This window comes from Ornithorhynchus anatinus, chromosome 4 (assembly GCF_004115215.2).
Source record: "Ornithorhynchus anatinus isolate Pmale09 chromosome 4, mOrnAna1.pri.v4, whole genome shotgun sequence".
In the NCBI taxonomy this organism is placed as follows: domain Eukaryota; kingdom Metazoa; phylum Chordata; class Mammalia; order Monotremata; family Ornithorhynchidae; genus Ornithorhynchus; species Ornithorhynchus anatinus.
In genome coordinates, this window is record NC_041731.1 from 82306718 (window position 1) to 82328832 (window position 22115).

The window sequence follows — 22115 nt, forward strand, 5'->3', positions numbered from 1 at the left end:
ATTTTGATGTATATTAGTGGAAATATCTGCTCTTTGTCCAGATTTGCCTTCCCCAACAGCCTTTCTCTTTCGTGCTCTCCCATCCTGTCCCCGAGGCCTCCTGTTTTCTCATCCCTTCTTTCCACACCCCGAAAATGTTGGACTCCTTTTTCCCTAGTTCCAGCATCCATGGACCAGTGGTGAGGAGAGAGAGTACTCAGGGGATGGGTGGAAGAGACCCGAGAGACATCAGTGAAGTGGTATGGCGTAGTGGATAGAGCACGGGCCTGGGAGTCAGAAGGTCATGGGTTCTAATGCCAACTCCGCCACTTGTCTGCTATGTGACCTTAGGCAAGTCACTTCACTTCTCTGGGCCTCCATTACCTCAGTTAGGTGTAAAATGGGGATTGTGACTGTGAGCCCCACTTGGAACAGGGACTGCGTCCAACCCAATTTACTTGTGTCCACCTCAGCGCTTAGTACAGTGTGAGTGCTGAGTGGCACATTGTGAGCGCTTAACAAATACCATTATTATTATTATCTTGGGGGAGATGGGTTCAAGTGTGCATGCCAGCAAAATGCTACATTTCCTGACAGCCCCTACCACCTCCATTACTAGGGTCCCTACATGCTTCCTCCGAAATGTCCAGGGCCAGATACATACCGGCAGACACACGGGGAGAAAGTGGCCCTGACGAGAGGCACCTACGTATCTCCTTATAAACAATATGTGCTAAAGGGGCCATGTCCTCCTGACTGTAATGCTGAATCCACTGGCAATCCAACAAATTTAAATACTCGGACATCGCCGCATTCATTTTTCAAGGGAACACTGAATACAAACATTACAGAGGAGAGCTGCCTGGGGATTCACTAGAATAGTTTGGGGGCAGGGGAGGGGGTATGTGTTTCCAAATAGGTGGGCCTTTTGAGGCCATCTAAAGGCTATTTTCAACTGCACTCGTACAGTTTTTCAATTAGTGGTGGCATAGGCCACGGTCTTCGAGTGACTTCAGTCCCCACAGGTTTTTATTCGGTTACCAGGCCCCTTTGAGGTGCATCTTCTCTCCCATATTCCAAAGCTTTTTCTTCACATGTCTGGCTCGTTTCCCCCTTTAATGGCCTGCCACATTCCATCTTTCTCTCTCTGCCTCGTTTAGAGTTTTCGATTCCCACTCAGCGGAGCGACAACCCAGCCCACACTCTCCACTGCACCCTCAGTATGTGCTGATCTGTCATGGCTCCGCCATCATCTCCAGCTTAACAATATATCCCATTCTAGCCTGATTTCCTAGGAAACCAACCCTCAACCATAGATCCAGGCTGCAGACAAAGAACCGAATCAAAGAAATCCTATCCTCCCCACACTCTGAATAGAAATACTGAACAGATGTGTCACGCCGAAATCAATGGGAATGTGTTTTTTTCACCTCCAGATTCTAAACTCCGCTTTGGACCGTGCCCTACAGACTGCAGTCGGCTTAAAAAAGACGACGGAACGGATGATTCGAGAAGTGGCAGAGGATCTGGATAAATTTCAGAATCAGAAAAGTCAGGAACAATTTTAGCCCCTGCACGGTCTGATCTGAGGTCAGTATGTTGACATGCTAGGTACTTGAAATAGATAAAAGGTATGACAAAAGTTCTGCAAAAATATGTCCTTAAAGCTATAGCTATAAAGTTCAACCAACTGCTCTGACTGCCAGACACACTAATTGCATATTTAGGGCCGACGTTAGATGATATGGTGGTATTTGTTAAGCGCTTACTTTGTGCTAGGCACTGTACTAAGCGCTGGGAGGGGGATATGAGCAAATTGGGTTGGACACAGTCACTGTCCCACATCGGTCTCGCAGTCTTAATTCCCATTTTCCAGATGAGGTAATGGAGGCACAGGGAAGGTAAGTGACTTGCCCAAGGTCACATAGCAGCCTGGATCTACAGTCGAGGGTTGGTTTCCTAGGAAATCAGGCTAGAAACAGCATGGCCTAGTGGATAGAGCATGGGCCAGGGAGTCAGAAGGTCATAGGTTATAATTCTGGCCCCACCACTTGTCTGCTGTATGGCAGAGCAGTGAGGCAGTTCCCTCAGTCTCTCAGCCAAAGGGGCAGAGGTGATTGAAAATTTGAAAGTGTCCAGCTTCCCTCTACCAATATTGGAAGTGATGCCTATGTTAATAGGGATGTGGGAGAGGGGACAAAGAGGCTCTAGAGGCAGTGAGGAGGGCCAGGATCCCCTCAGAGAAATGTTCTCAGTTCAGGGGTTTGGGTAGCCTTCCATATATTATTATTCTATGAACATATTGCTATTACGTTACACTGTTTGCCCAACATAACGCCCACTGCATCAAGCACCTCTCAGGTGTCACCCCAGGGAGAGGACAATTCTCTTCCAGCCTCTGTGACTTAAATTTCCTTTCTCCCAATCCTTAGCAAAGTGGTAAAAGCATGGAGCTGGAAGTCAGAAGGTCGCAAGTTCTATTCCCGGCTCCTCCATTTGTCTGCTGTATGATCATGGGCAAGTCACCTCACTTCTCTGGGCCTCAGTTACCTCACCTGTAAAATGGGGATTGAGACTATGAGCCCTACGTGGAACAGGAACTGTGTCCAACCCGATTTGCTTGTAGCCACCCCGGCGCTTAATACAGTGTCTTGCACAAAGTAAGTGCTTAAAAAAATACCATTATTATTATTCAGCACTGGAAGAAAGGAAAAATCGGCTTTTTAAGAGAGTGTAATATTTCTGAACTTATTACCAGAATAATAGAAAAATAGACCGAAGTAGAATTACAAGACAGAAATAATAGTGCTAGGTTTTTTACTACTGATATTTACAAAAACTCTGCTGTTTTGAAATCATCTATTTACCCACAACAGCTCTGCTGAGTAATTTTGATGGACCAAATGCCTGTCTAGTGCTCCTCACACAGTCCGCTAATGAAGGTGTCTCCGACTTGCCTAAACCAGGAACTGAAGGAGGGGCAGATCGATGGCCAGCCCGCCCCAGGGGACCTACTGCAGCACAATTAGAGGGCTTAGCCATGCCTGCACTCATCCAGGAAGAAAATATTTTAGCTTACCTGTGGTTTGCTGAACAGACGATGCTTTGTGAGAAGTAGTGTGGTCTAGTGGAAAGAGCACAGGCTTGAGAGCCAGAAGACCTGGGTTCTAGTCCTGATCTGCCACTTACCTGCTGTGTGATTATGGGTCACAACTTTTCTGTTCTTCAATTCCCTCCATCTCCAAAATGGGGATTCAGTGCCTGTTCTCCCTCCTATTTAGACCAAGTCCCATGTGGGATCTGATTATCTTCTGTCTCAGAGCTTGGCACGTAGTAAGCGCTTAACTGATACCATGATTATTATTATTGTTAGTATTATTATCAAGGTATTTGGAAAAGAATTTAAGAAATCTACATCTCCAGCCATGATGTCTCTCCCTCTCTGCTGTCTTGCATTTCCTCCTGCCTTAAAGTCATGTCTACTTGGATGTCTTGCCATCGCCTCAAACTTAACATGTCCAAAATGGAACTCCGTATCTTCCCTCCCAAACGCTGTCCTCCCCGTCTTTCCTATCACTGTAGACGACACCACTATCCTTCCTGTCTCACAAGCTCATAACCCTGGCATTATCCCTGACTCTTCTCTCTCATTCAACCCACCTATTCAATCTATCACTAAATCCTGTCCGTTCAACCTTCACCTAAAATCTACCCTTTCCTCTCCATCCAAACTATTACCACGTTAATCCAAGCACCTATTTATCCTATCCCATCGTGATTACTATATTCATTCTTTCATTTATTCAATCATATTTATTGAGCTCTGTGTTCTGAGTACTGTAGTAAGCACTTGAGAAGCAGCGTGGCTCAGTGGAAAGAGCACTGGCTTGGGAGTCAGAGGTCATGGGTTCGAAACTCCGCTCTGCCACTTGTTAGCTGTGTGACTGTGGGCAAGTCACTTAATTTCTCTGTGCCTCAGTTACCTCATCTGTAAAATGGGGATTAACTGTGAGCCCCATGGGGGACAACCTGATTACCCTATATATCTACCCCCAGTGCTTAGAATAGTGCTCTGCACATAGTAAACGCTTAACAAATACCAACATTATTACAATATAATAGACACATTCCCTGACCACAAGGAGCTTACAGTCTAGAATGGGGTGGGGAGAGAGACATTAATATTAAAAAAATACAAATATGTATATAAGTGCTGTGGGGCTAGGAGGGGGATGAACATAGGGTGCAAGGGTGATGCAGAAGGCAGTGGGAGAAGAGGAAAGGGGTGCTTAGGAAGGCCTCCTGGAAGAGATGTGCCTTCAGTAAGGCTTTGAAGGTGGGGACAGTAATTGTCAGATTTGAGGAGGGAGTTCCAGGCCAGAGGCAGGACGTGGGCAAGGGATCGGCAGTGAGATAGACGAGATGGAGGCACAGTGAGAAAGTTAGCATTAAAGGAGCGAAAGTGCAGGCTGGGTTGTAGTAGAAGAGTAGGAGGGGGCAAGGTGATTGGGTGCTTTAAAGCCATTGGTGAGAAGTTTTTGTTTGATGGACAATCACTGGAGTTTTTTGAGGAGTGGGGAACACGTCCTGAATGTTTTTGAAGAAAAATGATTTGGGCAGCAGAGTGAAGTATGGAGAGCCAGGAGGCTGCTGCAGTAGGATGAGTGATTGTATTAATGCGGTAGCAGTTTGGATGGAGGGGAAAAGGCAGATTTTAGCAATGTTGTGAAGGTGGAGCGACAGGATTTAGTGATGGATTGAATATGTGAGTTGAATGACAGAGAGGAGTCAAAGATAACGCCCACGTAATGGACTTGTGAGACCGGAAGGATGGTGGTGCCGTCTACAGTGATGGAAAAGTCAAGGGGAGGACTTTGGGTGGAAAGGTACGGAGTTCTGTTTTGGACATGTTAAACTTGAGGTGATGGGAGGACATCCAAATAGAGATGTCTTGAAGGGAGGAGGAAATGCGAGACTGCAGAGAGGGAGAGAGATCAAGGCTGGAGATGTAGATTTGGGTGTCTTCCACACACTGGTGGTAGTTGAAGCCATGGGAGCAAATGAGTTCTCCAAGGGAGTGGGTGTAGCTGGAGAATAGAAGGGGACCCAAATTGAACCTTGAGGGACCCCCACAGTTAGGGGGTGGGAGGCAGAGGAGGGGCCTACAAAGAAGACTGAGATGAACGGCCAGAGAGAAGAGAACCAGGAGAGGACAGTGTCAGTCAAGCCAAGTGTGGATAATGTTTCCCGGGGAAGGGGGTGGTTGACAGTGTCAAAGGCAGCTGAGAGGTCAAGGAGGATTAGGAGGGAGTAGAGGCTGCTCCTTATCACCTTGCCTCCTGTCTCTCCCCATTCCAGTCCACACTTCACTATGCTACCTGATTCATTTTTCTTCAGAAACCTTCAGTCCATATTTCCCCACTTCTCAAGAACCTCCAGTAGTTGCCCATCCATCTCGACATGAAATAGAAACTCCTTACCATCGACTTTAAAGCACTCTATCACCTCATCTCGCTGTTCTCCTCTTATATCCCAGTCTACACACCCTCAATCTCATCTATCTCGCTGCTCATCTCTCATCCACATTCTGCCTCTGGCCTGGAATGCCCTCCCTTTTCTTATTCAACAGACAATTACTCTCCCCACTTTCAAAGCCTTACTGAAGGCATATCTCCAAGAAGCCTTCCCTAAGCCCCTCTTTTCCTCTTTCCCCATTTCCTTCTGCATCACCCTGACTGGCTCCCTTTATTCACCACCCCACTCACCCCCACAGCACTTACACAGCACTGTAATTTATTTATACTATCCTCTGTCTCCCCCTCTAGACTGTAAGTTTATTGTGGGCAGCAAATATGTCTGTTATATTGTGTTGTACACTCCGAAGCCATGCACGCCATACAGGCTCAGTAGATATGACTGATTAAAAACATGCTTCCTGTCCACAAGGAACTTGTATTCTAAGGGGGAAACATTTGATGGACACCAGTTATGAAGTAAATGGCAAGAGAGGAGCCAGTGGAAAGAGACTAAGAAAAAGCAGCCAAAGTGGCAGGAGAAGAACCAGGAGAGAACTATATTGGTAAATTCAAGGTTCAGTAGTGTTTCTATAAAAAAGGAGTGGGCCCCAGTCCCCAGGGTATCTTGAGGCATCAAGGCGGATTAGGATATTTTTTTTAAAATGGTATTTGTTTAGCGCTTAATACTTGCCAGGCACTGAATTTAAGCACTGGGGTAAATACAAAATAATCATATTGGATATAGTCCGTCTCTCACATGGGGGCCACAACTTTAAGTCCCATTATAACAGAAGAGGTAACTGAGGCAAAGTTAATTTGACCAAGGTCGCACAGGGGACAAGTGACTGAGCCAGGATTAGAACTCAGGTCCTCTGACTCACAGGCCTGTGGTTTTTCCAAGAGGCCATGCTACTTCTCAGTAGTAAAAAGATTTGACAAGGAGGTGGTTATTGGCCTTGGGGAATGTGGTCTCAGTGGAATAAAGGGGGTGGGAGCCAGATTGTAATGAGTTTAAAAAAGGGAATTGGAGATAGCAGGTGTATACAACCTATTGGAGGGTGAAGACGTGGAAAGGAGCAGAGACTCAGGTGACAGAGCTTAGAACGGTGCTTGGCACATAGTCAATGCTTAACAAATACCATAATTATTATTATAGTTGGAGGTTACAATGAAATCCAGAAGGGGATTTTTTAAAAAATGACTTGGACATGTTTGCAAGCAGATTAGAAGGGGCCATCAGAGTGAAATGTCAATTTATTTTTGCCCTAGAGGATATGAAATGTGACGTTTCCAGAGATGCACGGACTCCATAATGGTTGGAGGCTTGAAAAAGTGGTGCGCAGCCCCTCATTTTCCAGGAACTTAGATGGCGTCGGCAGAGCTGCTTCCCAACTCTGTTTAACACAGGCAGCAGCTACTGCAGTTTGTGGGCTGGAGAGAAGAGTCAATCCAAAAGCAATGGAATTCTCCACATCATCCGGTAATAAGATTTTGTTACAAAGGGATAGTGCTGGTATGAGCTTAAGAAAATGGTCCTTTTGTAGCCCCAAATTCTTGAAATAATTGGTGAAAAGACTCAATCTTTAAAAGTCTTTGTTTTATTTGAGTATTTCATCATCACTAGAAAAAATCCTACATGATCAAGTGTAGAATTTAGTATATTCCAGACAAAGATTTTTAAGTAAACAGTAATTTCATAAAGTACATTTAGAGAATCATACCATAATTATTACCACTGCTAAAAATTTTAATTGAAAGAGAAAATTACACTTTCAGGAAATAATAATCTGATCATACATATACATTTACAGCTTTACCTCTTACCTTTACATCTGCATCTAAAGTCCTTTAAATCGCTTTTCAGAAGGAAACTTTCAGCATTCACTAATTCCAAAAATGTTCCATGAGTCATTAGTGTATATATATACAGGTAGTTGTGAAAAAAATCCTATCTTTGATTCCAATATTTTTTATTCAAACAGGCAAAGTGTCCCGGTTTAGAAAATGTTTTTGTATCAGATAATGTAAAATTTGAATCTTGCTTCTGGTCTCCAAAGCAGCAGTAATTATTAAAAAAAAAAAGCCAAATCCAACTATGTGCATGGTCATCATATTAGAGACATACTAGAAATGTTATTTCACAAAAATATATACATTTAAATTATGAGTTATTTCCTTGATTCATTTTCTTGAACCAGAAGGACACTAGACTCTTCAAACAAGCTGCTGCTCATCCTTAACATAGGAGATTTTATCCTTGGGTTTGTTCAGCATCTTTAAATCATCCAACAGCCTTTTGGGTGTCAAAATATGAGTAGAACCTGGTGAAATATAATCATATCAATTAGCGGGCTGCCAGATCAATCCTCTTTTCCTTGACTTCCAAAATGACTTCTGTTGGTCTAGACATCGTAAAATCTACCAGAGGATATGAGTTTTCCCCATGACGTTTTATGCCCACGACTTGGTAATTTTACTGATTTTACTTTACAGGATTGCTTTAGTCTCCTCCTGTGATAGCCACTTCTTCTAGTGCAATAAATGAAACCTATTCCTCACAGCTCGGATATCTCACCATATCCTGTCACCTCGTGGATAAAAAGTCTTCGATGAAAGTTGCCATTTATCCTTGTGACAACTGAAGGACCCAACACACTAAAGAGCATGTGACCAAGACCGTGACTGTAGTCAGTTAAAGATTTGCCGAGGATTCATTTTGCAGAGCATGAGGTCAGGCCTCCCACCAATTTGGCTTGAGGGTGAGGACCACATGCAGTGATTTTAATCAACAACTACTTTTAACCAACAATTTAATCATTAAATGTACCAATAGTACTATAAGTCACATTTCAGCCATGAAACATTCAAAAGATTTCCCAAGCATTACACCAATCATTTGCCTGGGAACAGTTTTCGGTGCACAAAAAGATTGTTTCTTGCTGATAGTGAAAGGGACTCACTGCACCATCACTAGAAGAAAGGCACAGTACTAGAAATCTTGAAGATTTAATCATATAATTACTTACGAACAGATCTAAAATGAAAAAAAATCCTTGGTGGAGAAAAAGCATTGTATGATTTAAAACAGGTCTAGCAACTAATATTTTAATTAAGCAGATAATCACATCAAGACATTCCAGACTGTAATAAAAAATTCTTACCAATAATAACTTCACAAGATTTATGTGCCTGAGAAACTTCATAAGCACAGCGCATCTCTGAATATGTAATTCCTCCAATTACAAAGACAATTAGCTTTGACCCATTCTTTCGATCATCTAAATAATTTGTCCTGTGTTTCTGGCGGGCACTGAAGGAAAAAAAATATACAATTTTCTGATCAATCGATGGTATTTACTGAGTGATTACTGTGAGCAGAGCAGTGAATTAAGCACTCTGGTGATTTCATGCCCTATCACTCGTACTGGAAGAAAGTCTAATTATGCTCATCCTTTGCACAAATTAAGATTTTCTGGGGGGAGAAATTACTCCAACTTGGGAAAGAAGAAGATTCAGGCAGAAAATGCAATCCCACCTCTGCCACTACTTTCCAGTTTGGGTAAACACCACTATGTCTGCGTCTCAGATCCTTAATCTATGACATCAGCATTGCAAAAGTCCCTAACAATCTCATCAAGGTGTCATAGAGACTGATGGACTAGGAACAAAATGAACTCTGAGTTTCTGGGATGAAGAGGGTCAGAGGTTATTGCATCTTTTAAAAATTACTAGATTTTTGAAGTTTTTCCCAGTGGCTGTCAGTTTGGCAACCTTATATTTTGTTTGGCTTTCCGTATCTATCTGTGCCAACTCCTCTACCACCCTATTCTTAGATTCATTCATTCATTCAATAGTATTTACTGAGCGCTTACTATGTGCACAGCACTGTACTAAGCGCTTGGAAAAGACAATTCGCCAACAGATAGAGACAATCCCTGTCCAATGACGGGCTTACAGTCTAATCGGGGGAGACAGGTGGACAAAAACATCACGATAAATAGAATCGAGATTGTGAGTCTGTTGCGGGCAGGGGACTAGAGCTCACCTGTGTACTTTTTTCCTAGTGCTTAATAAAGTGCACGCAGTGGGCATGTTATTACAGCTGCTATTAGGCAGTTCTGATGGGTGTCATGTATTCCAGGCACAGCCAGCAACTTAATGGCAGGTGCCACATGGAACATGCGGACTGCACATTTGATATCTAAGGTAGAAAAGATGGACAAACTACCTGACAGCTCCTGAGCCATTCCACACCAGAGGGCACTGAGAGCAATAAGGCCATTCCTTGGAATCTAATCTGTTGTCGATGGCATCCTGAGAAAGAAAAATGGTTAATTTTGAAAAGGTTAATATGAGTTCTAAAACTTTCTCAGAAAAATTCAAATATCTACTCTTACCACTGACACTGCATGAGTGGATTTATATTTTCCTGTGGCAATTAGACTAATGCTAATTTTAGCTGCCCTTTCTCAAAAATCAGCATCATTCTTCCTCCCTTAGACTGAGTCCTATGTGGGATGGGGACTGTGTCCAAACTGCTTAACTTGTATCTACCCCAGCGCTTAGGACAATGCTTGACACACAGTATGTGCTTAACAAATACTATAATTATTATTATTCATGATGGCCACGTAGAAGTTGGAAATAGGAGGAAACAAATGAAACAAACAGAAATAGTTTTATTTTTTAAAGTTATATCACTTTTGATTAATGCTGGTATAACTCCTTAAAGAAAAGGTTTTATTTTCCAAATCCCAAGAAAATTGGTCTCTACCATTTATCTCATTATTCATGATCTGATTCCATAAGCTGCCTGGCAGACCTTTGGAGAGCGCAACATAAAAAGCAATCTTTCAGTTACTAGACTGTCGAAGTCATACTCATTCTGATAACAGAAAAATGGCATGGTTCTAAAAGAATATATTTAACTAATTATTATTATGATTATTACTGTTATGGCATTTATTAAGTGCTCACATGTGTCACATGCTGGGGGATATACAAGTCCCTTACCCACTTGAGACTCACAGTCTAAATAGGTAATCCTGACTTGTACTGAAGAGTCATGCTAATGTTTTGGTAAAAATGGAAGCATTTGGAGGAGCCTCAATAAAAGAAATGAGTAAAATATGGGATGAAGAAGAGTTTATGCTCTCCTGGAAAGGTTCAATTCATTGATTTTATTTATTTTTTAATGGCATTTATTAAGTGCTTACTATGTGCCAGGTACTGTACTGGGGTAGATAAAAGCTTTAATCTAATTCATTCAATTAATCATATTTATTAAGCACTTACTGTGTGCAAAGCACTGTACCAAGTACTTAATCAGGTTGGACAGCCCCCACACAGCTTTAATTCCCATTTTACAGATGAGGTAACTGAGGCACAGAGAAGTTAAGTTACTTGCCCAAGGTCACACAGCAGACAAGTGGCAGAGCTGGGATTAGAACCCAGGTCCTCTGACTCCAAGGCTGGGCTTTTTCCGTACTACTACTCATTCCTCTCATATGAAGAATGAAAGAAACTCTGGGATTTGTCTATTCTTGTGAGAGGAGCACAGGCCTGGGAGTCACAGGATCTGGGTTCTAATCCCAGCTCCATTACTTGCCTCCTGTGTAATCTTGAGCAAGTCACTTTATTTTACTTCTCTGTACCTTCATTTCCTTTCCCTCCTATTTGACTGTGGGCCTGGGCCTCTGTCTGACCTGATAATCTTGTATCTACCCCAGTGCTTGACACACAGAAAGCACTTAAATACAATAATAATAATTATTATTATGTTAGGGTTCAGGAGTGACAATTCTCAACCTATTAAGACAGTAATTCAAACCTCTCCTTAGTTGTACAGCTGCTTCAAGAACGGGAACAAAATATTGCATCAAACAGACACTTGTGTCTTTGACATATAGTTGGTGAAAACACTGAAAAAAAATCGGACAATACAGAGTAGATGGAAAAGTAGGGAGATTTTGAGAATTTGAGAAGGAACTCTAGATTTATGGCCACGGAATTTTTAATTTTATAAATCCATTCTGTAAACTGCAATATATGATTATTTCTTTGAGAAGAAATAAACTTAAACACTTAAACTTAAGTATTATTACTTAAACTTAAATACTTAAACTTAAAAAACTTAAGAAATAAAAGAAATAAATGGCTAAAATTTGTAAAAGCAAGTTATATTATGAACAACAGACCTGACAGGTGACAAATAAATCAAACTTTAAACTTCAGTTATAGGATTGCAAACACCACACTTCCATGTCAGAAGCTAAAGTCTTCTACCTCTGGTTAGGCAAATTCAAATTTTGTTCCTTTCAGCACTAAAGGATGTCTAGAGTCATAAAAGCCTTATTGCTGTAAAAACTTATCATTAAGAATTCGTTTTTCAAGTTAGTTACATTACATTAAAAATCTAGGTTTAACATATTCTGTTCAGGATTATTTCCTCTTAAAAAAACAAAAGATTCATGAAGATTGGAAACTAAATGACACCACTGAGAAGTAGCAGGCCTCATGCAAAGAACATGGAGCTAGGAGTCAGGTTCCAATCCCAAATCCACTACGTGCCTGCCATGTGACCTTGGGCAAGTCACTTAACTTCTCTGTGTCTCGGTTTCCTCATCTGTAAAACAGGCTTTACCATACCCATTTCTCCAACCCCGATAGACTGTGAGCCCCTTACGGGACAAAAACTATCTGACCTGATTAACTTATATGTACCCTAGCACTTAGTACAATGCTTGGCACCTATACCCCAGCACTTAGTACAATGCTTGGCACCTAGTAAGTGCTTAATTACCACAATTATTATTATTATTAATAATTTATAATTATTATATAGTGATAGTAGTAATAAGGGGTATTTGCAAACTATACAGAACTTTGTTTACAATTGTTTTTTTTTTTCACCTGGCAACATTAACAAGTGTTCTTACTTCCATGATATCCTTGATAATAGGTGTCCATCGAGATAACTGAAATGTTTCTTCGGCAGAGCGGTCTTTTCTCAACAGTTTCCCCTGCTGAGACTTATATAAAGAAAAATAAAATTCAAAAACTCTTTTTTAATAAATATTATTCATTTTTCAGTTATCTGAAAGTACAAATAACATTGTAAGTTAGCTATACAAGTCTGTTGTGAATTTAAAATCTTAGGCAGTGGTAATGTCTACCTGGAAAAAAAGAGGTGGTAGTAAAATGCATTTTGTATCAAAATGTAGTTTATTAAAATTTATAAGGGTAAATAAAATACTTCATTATATAGTCACATATGATGTGCTTCTTGAAATTAAATCCTTCTTAACTGAAAAACAAAACAAACCAAAACCCGAAACCCACTACGAATTTTTGTGCTATAAAATTTTCGGGACTCAATGATCAATGTATTATTTCCTGGTTTCAGTGTACAAATCCTTAAATAGGCTATGAATTGTTAGGGTTTTGCCTCATAGAATCTGATTTCCACTCCCTGACTCAGAGTTAGGAAATTAGGATCAAGCCAAGGCACATTAAAATTGCTGGGTATATCAATATGTAGCTATGGAATCAACTGTTAATTTACCCATTTTTATATACCAGAAAGGCATAATACTGCTAAAGAAACACATGCCATGCAGATGGTCTCTGTAAATAATAAAAATAAAGCTAAAATAATCCTTGAATTCTCAAATTTAATCAGTCCTTACTCAGGGAAAAAAATAAGAATTACATACTGCATACTAATTCATATTAATTAAAAATTATACTCTACTCACAAAATAGAAACATACATGATGTAAAGCAACAGTAAAAAATATTCTTAAAGTTATCCTCAGGGAAATGATGGGGGGACTAAAAGGGGACAGGGAACTTAAGGGAAGAGAGGAATAGGAAGGGGCAGGTGACCATTTGGGATCTTTACAGCCCTGATTGTAAATCTGGGATGAATGAGTTTGGAAATCCAGTTCAGAAGGCTGTGGGGCTGAGCACCCCTGTTTTACCCATGATCTTCAAAGTTACAGATAAAATTATATTTTTGGAAAATAGGTCCAAATGCTTTGGATGGCATAAAAGAAACATATTTCAAAGCACAAACAGCAGAGGACATATTTATAAGTTGCAGTATTTCTTACTTGGGGAACAATAGGTACACCCAGATAACTCCAGTTACGGATCATGTCGCCATCATTTTCTAGCTTGACATTCTGGACCAATTTATCCAAATTTTCTTGGGTTGTACCTTGCATAAAAGAAAACAAATGCATATTTTCTTATGTAAATACCACTCTGCCTAGTAACATCTGTGAACTAAATGAGTTTTCAAACAATTACCAAAGAGGAGCTCAATTCTCCCATATTTTGAAGAGGTGTAAATGTGGATTTGGGGAGATAAAAGTTAAATATTTCTTAAAGTGGAACATTTGCTTTGCTCCATACAATACTACCACGCTGAATTTAAAATGCTCTTGGAAACAGGGGAATCATTCACTGAAAATGTTTAATTTAAAAAGAGACATTTCTCAAACACTTTAATAGTTCCCTTTTGAATATTCATCTCTGATTTCATTAGGGACTGAGTCTGACTTAAATTTTTCCTTCAGTAATACAAAAAAAGAAATGAGTGGATTCCCTAAATCTATGAAATCCTGAGGCATTTTGCACAAATCAGCTTTTCAAATACAGAATTAAACCATGCATTAATGATCTCCAGATAGCATTCCTTGCGTAATGGTCATCTACCGCCTTCCAGGCCCCACCTCCAACTTTTTTAACCAATTCGATCCCTTTCTCACATTCCTTCTCTCTTTCTCCATCTCTACATTGATCCCTGGCAACTTCAATATCCACACAGATGTGCCCGATGACGCTTCTGTGGCCTGCTTTCTATCACTCCACAACTACACAGTGACTTCCTGTTCCACCCCAGCTCGCCCACTCACCAATTTGGACACACACTCGATCTCATTATCTCTAGCCACTGCACAATCTCTACGCTCACCAACTCTGAAATCCCTCTATCTGACCACAATCTCCTCACCTGCCTTTTCCACACACGCCACCCTACAAATCTGTGCTATTCCCTCCCAGCGACTTCTGATCTTTTGAGCCCTTCCAACTTTCTCAAGTCATCATACCCCATTTATCTTCTATACTCAAACTACCTTCCCTTGATGACCAAACAGATGCTCTCAACAGACCCTCTCTACTGAACTCAACTTTCTCGCTCCCCTATCCCTCCATCTATCTCATACAAGTAACCCATAGCCCTGGATCACTTGCAGAGTCCGCCTCCTTCGCACTTGTGCACGAGCCGCAGAGCGCTGCGGGCAGAAATCTAGACATCAAATTGACCTCCTTCACTTCAAATTTATCCTTATGCACTTTAACTCTAACCTTTCCTCTGCCCCACAAAATTATTTCTCCATCCTTGACACCCATGCCCACTGCCCTCACCAGTTGCTCCAAAATGTTTAACGCCCTCTTTCAAACCTCCTGTCCCCCCGCCTCCCCAATCCCTTGCCACCAGTGACCTGGCCACCTATGTTATTGAGAAAAGTGAAACCATCAGGTGTGATTGATCTAAAGATCTCCCCACCCCTCCCCAGTCCCTCCCTACTCCTGCCCCTTCTTCAACTCTCTCACCTTTCCCAGTAGTATCTCAAGAAGAGATCTCCTGCTTTCTCTCAAAATCCACTCCCTCCACCTGCGCATCAAATCCCATTCCTTTGCACCTTACCAATACACTTGTCCCTTCCCTTTTCCCCTCCCTAACTGCCATCTTCAACTGTTTGCTCTCCAATGGCTTCTTCCCCACTGCTTTCAAACATGCCCACGTCTCCCCTGCCCTAAAAAAAAAACCCTCTCGATCCCACAGCTCCCTCCAGTTATCACCCCATTTCCCTCCTACCATTTCTCTTCCAACTCCCTGGGCGAGTTGTCTATACCTGCTGTATCAAGTTCATCCCCTCCAATTCTCTCCCTGACTCTCTCCAATCTGGCTTCCATCCCTTTCACTCCACAGAAACCACCATCCCAAAAGTCACCAGTGATTGTCTTCTTGCCAAATCCAATGACCTCTACTCCATCCCAATCCTCCTCAAACTGTCAGCTGCCTTTGGCACTGTCGACCACGCCCTTCTCCTGGAAACACTATCCGACCACGGCTTCGCTAACACTGTCCTCTCCTAGTTCTCCCCTTCTCTGGCTGCTCATTCTCAGTCTCTGCCGCGGGTTCCTCCTCTGCCTCCCACCCTCTATCTGTGGGTGTCCCTCTAAGTTCAGTTCTGGGTCCCCTTATATTCTCCATCTACACCCACTCCTGTGGAGAATTCATTTCCTCCTATGGCTTCAATTACCACCTCCCTGCAGATGATTCCCAAATCTGCATCTTCAGCCCTGATCTCTCTCCCTCTCCGCAGTCTCGCATTTCCTCATTCATTCTTTTTCAATTGTATTTATTGAACGCTTACTGTGTGCAGAGCACTGTACTAAGCTCTTAGGAGAATACAATAAACAGACACATTTCCTGCCCACAACAAGCCTGCAGGCTAGAGGCAGGGAGACAGACATTAATACAAATAAATTAAATGACAGATATGTATATAAGTGCTGTGGGGCTAGGAGGGGGGAAAAACCAAGGGAGCAAGTCAGGGTAACACAGAAGGGAGAGGGAGTAGAGGAAAGGAGGGGGTTAGTCTGAGAAGGCCTCATGGACTGCCTTCAGACATCTCTACCTGGATGTCCTGCCATCACCTCAAACTTAACATGTCTAAAACAGAACTCTTTATCTTTCCACCCAAACACTGTCCCTTCCCCTGACTTTCCGAACACTATAGACGGCACCACCATCTTTCCTGTCTCAGAAACCTGTTACCTTGGCATTATCCTCGACTCCTCTCTCTCATTCAACCTACATATTCAATCCATTACTAAATCCTGTTGATTGGACCTTCACAACATCACTAAATCCACCCTTTCCTCTCCATCCAAACTGCTACCACATTAATTCAAGGACTTATCCTAACCCGCCTTCATTATCATATCAGCCTCCTTGCTGACCTTCCTGCCTCCTGCTTCTCTCCACTCCTCCATTCTTCTCTCTGTTGCCAGATGATTTTTCTACAAAACCAGGAGGCCATCTTTCCCCACTCCTCAAGACCCTCCAGTGGTCGCCCATCCACCTCCATATCAAACAGAAAGTCCTTACCATCGGTTTTAAAGCACTCAATCACCTTGCCCCCTCCTACCTCACCTTGCTCCTCTCCTACTACAGCCCAGCCCGCACATTTCACCCCTCTAATGCCAAATTTCTCACTGTACCTCAATCTCATCTCTCTCTCCACTGACCTCTTGCTCATGTCTTGACTCTGGCCTGGAACGCCCTCCCTCTTCATATTCAACAAAACAATTATTTTCACCTCCTTCAAAGCCTTATTGAAGGCACATCTCCTCCAAAAGGCCTTCCCTGACTAAGCCCTACTTTCCTCTTCTTCCATTCCCTTCTGCATCACCTTGACTTGCTCCCTTTATTCATCCCCCCTCCTGGCCCACAGCATTTATGTACATACCTGTAATTTTATTTACTTATATTAATGTTGGACTCCCCTTCTAGACTCTAAGATTGTTGTGGGCAGGGAATGTGTCTGTTAAATTGTACTCCCCCAAGCGCTTAGTACAGTGCTCTGCACACAGTTAAACGCCCAATACGACTGACTGAATGACCAATACAACATAACAGGTAATGAATTATATTTTAGATTACAATGCAGTTAAAAACCACATACCATTGCTACTGAAGATATAAAGCAGGATAGCTCTTATTTTATCATAATTGTCGAGATTTTTGTTGAAGAGAACAGGAAGGAGCACTCGCATAGAATCTTTCACCTTCTGTCCCTCTGCATCAGTTCCAAGAGCTAGGTCCTAGAATAGAATTAAACAGGGGATGAGAATTAAAAATGTTATTCAAGCCTGTATTTTAAGTAGCACATATGTGGTCTTTCAACACTGCTAAAGTGAAGCTAGTGGACCACTCAATGAGCCCCTTTGTTAATGCTCTCTTTAAATCAGAAGCAAGGTGATTTAGTGGGAGGAGCACAGGCCTTGAGTCATAGGACCTGGGCTCTAATACCACCTGCCTGTTGAGTCGCCTTGGGCAAATCGCTTAACTTCTCTGTTCCTCGATTTCCTAGCCATAAAATAAAGAGATAATACTCGTTCTCCTCCCCCCATAGACTGGGAGGCTCTGTATGGGACAGGGACTATGTCCAACCTGATTGCCTTGTACCTTGTCTACCCCAGAGCTTAGTACAGTGCTTAGTACATAACCATTCATATTTTATCAATCAATTGTATTTACTGAGTGATTACTGTGTGCAGAGCACTACTATGCGCTTGGGAGAGTATAATATAAGAGTCGAGAGACATAGTCACAGTAAGTACTTAACAAATACCACTGTTATTACAGAATTCAGGATAGCTTGGCTCCAAATTATAGCGTGGCTCAGTGGAAAGAGCACGGGCTCGGGATTCAGAGGTCATGGGTTCGAATTCCGGCTCTGCCACTTGTCAGCTGTGTGCTGTGGGCAAGTCACTGAACTTCTCTGTGCCTCAGTTACCTCATCTGTAAAATGGGGATTAAGACTGTGAGACTCATGTGGCACAACCTGATTACCCTGTACACCCCAGCGCTTAGAAAAGTGCTCTGCACAAAGTAAGCACTTAACAAACACTAACATTATTATTATTATTATCCTAAATTTCTTGACTGGCAGTCTGTATAGTTCCCCTTTACCAGACCATCACAGCACCAGGGCAAGAGATTTAAAAAGGCCTGGATGAGAATGGATGATGGGAAAATCCAAAGCCTGTATGGCATAGAAGAAAAGGAATTTACTATAATCCATTCCAACCACAATCCATCCTGGGACACACAAACACTCCCTCCCAGATCATTGGTTATGCACCCATTTTCAAATACTTTTCAAGGAAATCAGGCGTGTATTAATCTGTGATGAAGCTGAAGCATATCTGAAATACAAGTGGATTTTTTTTCATCTCTGATTACACTTACCTGTTCTGTCTTGCACAGCTTTTCAATTTCAGGCTTGAACTTACTCATGCAATCTTCTGCTAAATTAAGATGGACAACTTGCTGTAAAACAGAGTAATTGAATATATTTTAGTTTTTGTGTGGTTAATTAAAAAATGTTTAAATGACATTCAGTTTTTCTCATTTGAGAAGAGCCAGCCTTCTTTACTGGTTTCCCTCATCAGGCCTTGCCTCTTTTCAATCTATTTTACAGGCAGTTATCTGGGTCATCCTCTTGAAATTCCATTCAAAACCCACCACCCCCTTCCTCAAAAACCTCCAAAGTTTAACCATTTCCTCGCACCTCAACCTCCCAACACTGGCCACATTAACTACACATTCTCTTCTCCTACTTCCCCCCCGGTTTCCATCCTCGATCTCCCCAAGTAAACCTTCTATAACTATAACTCACTCAAAACTCTCCCTGCTTGGAACACTCTCCCCTTAAATATGCCAAACCGGGCTCAAAACCAAACTTCAAAATTTTCCTAAAGAGCTGCCTTTTCCACGTGACATGTCTTAACTAAACGCAAAGTTCCTGGCTATGCCACTCCATCGGCTAAAAATCTGATTATTATTGATTTACTTTTGTCGTTTGCATCTGTGCGCTTCTTCTTTCCCCTATTGTAGGTTTGGAAATCTGCTTGTCTCTCCTACTGAGAGGCAGCAGAAATTGTGTATTTTATCTCAACTGTATGTTCCCAAGCACTCAGGATAGTGCTGCAGAGAGCAGTTAGGCACGCAATCAAGTGTGCTGCTGTTGATAAAATTTACATTAAGCTAATTTAATTAGTCACTATAGACTAACAGTGACTATTTGCTGGAACTAATTTGAGGTTCTAGAATAAAACTTGTTCCTAGATAAAAGATAAAGCCGCCCATTATGCAACAATCAATGGTATCTATTGGATGCAAAACATTGTAGTAATCAGTACTTGGGATGTACAGCAGAGGCAAGACAATTTCCTTGCCCTCGAGGAGTTTATAACATGAGGTATCTAGACAGACAAAAATTATTTGCAAACCGTGGGAGGAGGAAAAAAATCAGGATATAGCAGGAAGTAATACAATGATATCAGAATAGTTGAATAACAATAAGTATAAATATGCAAATACAAATACACACAGGTGCACAAGTATTGAGGCTAAGAAAAAATACATATGTGCTAAGACTGAATTCTGTACTAACGTGGCTGGGATATTGTGAATTAATCAGGGGAAAGTTTCCTGAAGCAGATTGGTAAAGCAAATCTTTTCCTTATTTGTTGAAGCTCTCATTTTGCTGAAGATGAAATCGTATTTTATTTTCTAAGCTGTTATGGAGTTTCCAAATTAAGAGTCACTTAACTGTATGTTTCTCTGGTACTGAAGGCAAATAAAATCACTGGTTTGGAGAGTGTGCCCTATCTACTATTTATAATCCTTGGAGTAGCAGGATTTTTAAAGGTCAAAGTCAGGACACTTGAGCACTTCTCTCCTCTAGAATTCCTTTGATTCCCAGCATTAATGAGTCTCAGAAGCCTCTCAATTGGTTAATGTTTGGTCTACAACCCCTACCAAAACGTATTACATTTTTCTGACAAAATGAAGATCATTTCTACACATCAGCCAGACTTTGGAATCTTAAGAACTCAGGAAAATTAAGTTAGTCCTCGAAGTTAATGACAGTATACGTGGAAAGTGGTAAAAACATAACCAAGAGCCAAGAATTCAACCTTGCTTGGAAATTCCATAGTAAATATTTGGTTCAGCACTAAATCATCTATTAAATGCACTGCCCTGGGATAAGAATTTGATTTAAATGCAGGGTGAATATTTTTCTATGGATAGTAAAAATGATGATTCATTAAACTGGTACATGGGGCCGGGGGGAGAGGGGATGGACCCCTCCTTGCCCTCAGACTTGAAGCAAAACTGAAGGTTTACAGGACAATTGTTTAATGCCAACCTTCTACACAGCTGTGAGAACTGGATCTATTAAAGATACCATATTTATTTCCACCAGACTGCTAAACTAATTCTCTCAGTGGCCTCTACATGGCATACAGAACATCAGAACAATCAATGGTATTTATGGAGTGCTTCGAGTGTACTGAGAACTATACCAAGCTTTTGGGACAGTTCAACAGAGTAAAGAAACAAGGCTCCTTCCACTGTTTTCATATCCTCACATGACTCCATAGCACTTTCCTGTTATTGTCCCATCTCCCTCCTACCATTCCTCTCCGAACTCCTTGAGTGAGTTGTCTACAATCGCTACCTCTACTTCCTCTCCTCTAATTCTCTCTCTGACCCCCTGCAACCTAGCTTCTGCCCTCTTCGCTCACAGAAACTACGCTCATTAAAGTCACCGATGGCTTCCTTCCTGCCAAATCTAATGGCCTCTACTCCACCCTAATCCTCCTCAATTTCTCAGCTGCCTTGAATTAACACTGTCCACCAATCCCTTCTCCTGGGAAAACTATCCACCCTTAGCTTTACTGGCCCTGTCCTCTCCTACGTCTCCTCCTCATATTTCTAGCCGCTCCTCAGTCTCTTTTGCAGGCTCCTCTTCTGCCTCCCACCCTCTAATTGTGGGAGCCCCTCAAGGCTCAGTTCTGGGCCTCTATACCAACTCCCTTTGAGAACTCATTCACTCCCATTTCAATTTTGGACACCTTTTCTTCCCACCCAAACCCTGTCCTCCCCATATCTTCCCCACCTCTGTAGACAGCACCACCTTCCTCCCTGTCTCACAAGCCCATAACCTGGCATTATCGACTCATCTCTCTCATTTAATCCACATATCCACAAATCCTCTTGGTTCAACCCTCACAATATCGCTAAAATCCTCCCTCTCCTCTCCATTCAAACTGCTATTATGCTGATCCAAGGACTAATCCTGTCCAACCTCGAGTACTTCATCAGCCTAATTGATGATATCCCTGCTTCCTGTCTATCCCCTCTCCAGTCCACACTTCACTCTACATAACTGTTCAGTCCACATCTCCCCACTCCTCAAAAACCTCCAGTGGTTGCTCATCTACTTCCCTTTCAAATAATAAAAACTCCTTAAGGCGCCCAATCAGTTCTACCTCTCCTACCTTATTTCATGATCTGCTACAACCCACCTCGCACACATCATTTCTTTAACATCAACCTACCACTGTACCTCTTCTATCTCACCATTGACTCCTTGCCCACGTCATCCTTCTGGCCTATAACTCCCTTCCTCTTCAACAAATACCTCTCTACCCATTTAAAATTAACTCTACTAAAATCACATCTCCTCCAAGAGGCCTTCCCTGGCTAAGCCCTCATTTCCCCTATTCACTCTCCCTTCTGTGCTCCATGTGTACTGTGATCTGTCCCCCTTAAGAACCTGATATTCTACCCACACCCAGCACTCATGTACCTATTCTCATACTCTGCCATTTTCCCTATCTGCAACGATGAAGATGATGATGGTATTTGAAAGCACTTACTATATGCTAAGCACCATACTAAGTATTGGGGTAGGTACAAGATAATCAAGTTGGACACAGTGCCTGTCCCAAAGGGACTCCCAG

The 22115-nt window shown here is 41.9% G+C and overlaps 2 protein-coding genes across 7 annotated transcripts in view; one reads left to right on the forward strand and one right to left on the reverse strand.

Moving 5' to 3' along the window:
- AKNAD1 (AKNA domain containing 1) overlaps positions 1–22115 on the forward strand; it is a 59927-nt gene that overhangs the window by 36569 nt on the left and 1243 nt on the right. For 4 of the 5 annotated variants that reach the window (XM_039911844.1, XM_029063017.2, XM_039911845.1 and 1 more), the window contains 2 exons: positions 1416–1569; positions 6765–7799. In XM_039911844.1, the coding sequence (XP_039767778.1) occupies positions 1416–1547 (132 nt within the window). In that variant the 3' untranslated portion in view covers positions 1548–1569; positions 6765–7799. Of the gene's footprint in view, positions 1–1415; positions 1570–6764; positions 7800–22115 lie in introns of those variants that run through there. The other variant, XR_005659959.1, reaches the window with a different exon arrangement.
- The window catches only part of STXBP3 (syntaxin binding protein 3), a 65369-nt gene continuing 50325 nt past the window's right edge, over positions 7072–22115 (reverse strand). For both annotated transcript variants that reach the window (XM_029063018.2, XM_029063019.1), the window contains 7 exons: positions 18550–18630; positions 17261–17399; positions 13610–13716; positions 12434–12526; positions 9724–9809; positions 8657–8805; positions 7072–7816 (listed from right to left, as the gene is read on the reverse strand). In XM_029063018.2, coding sequence (XP_028918851.1) covers positions 7710–7816; positions 8657–8805; positions 9724–9809; positions 12434–12526; positions 13610–13716; positions 17261–17399; positions 18550–18630 — 762 coding nt within the window. In that variant the 3' untranslated portion in view covers positions 7072–7709. The remainder of the gene's footprint in view (positions 7817–8656; positions 8806–9723; positions 9810–12433; positions 12527–13609; positions 13717–17260; positions 17400–18549; positions 18631–22115) is intronic.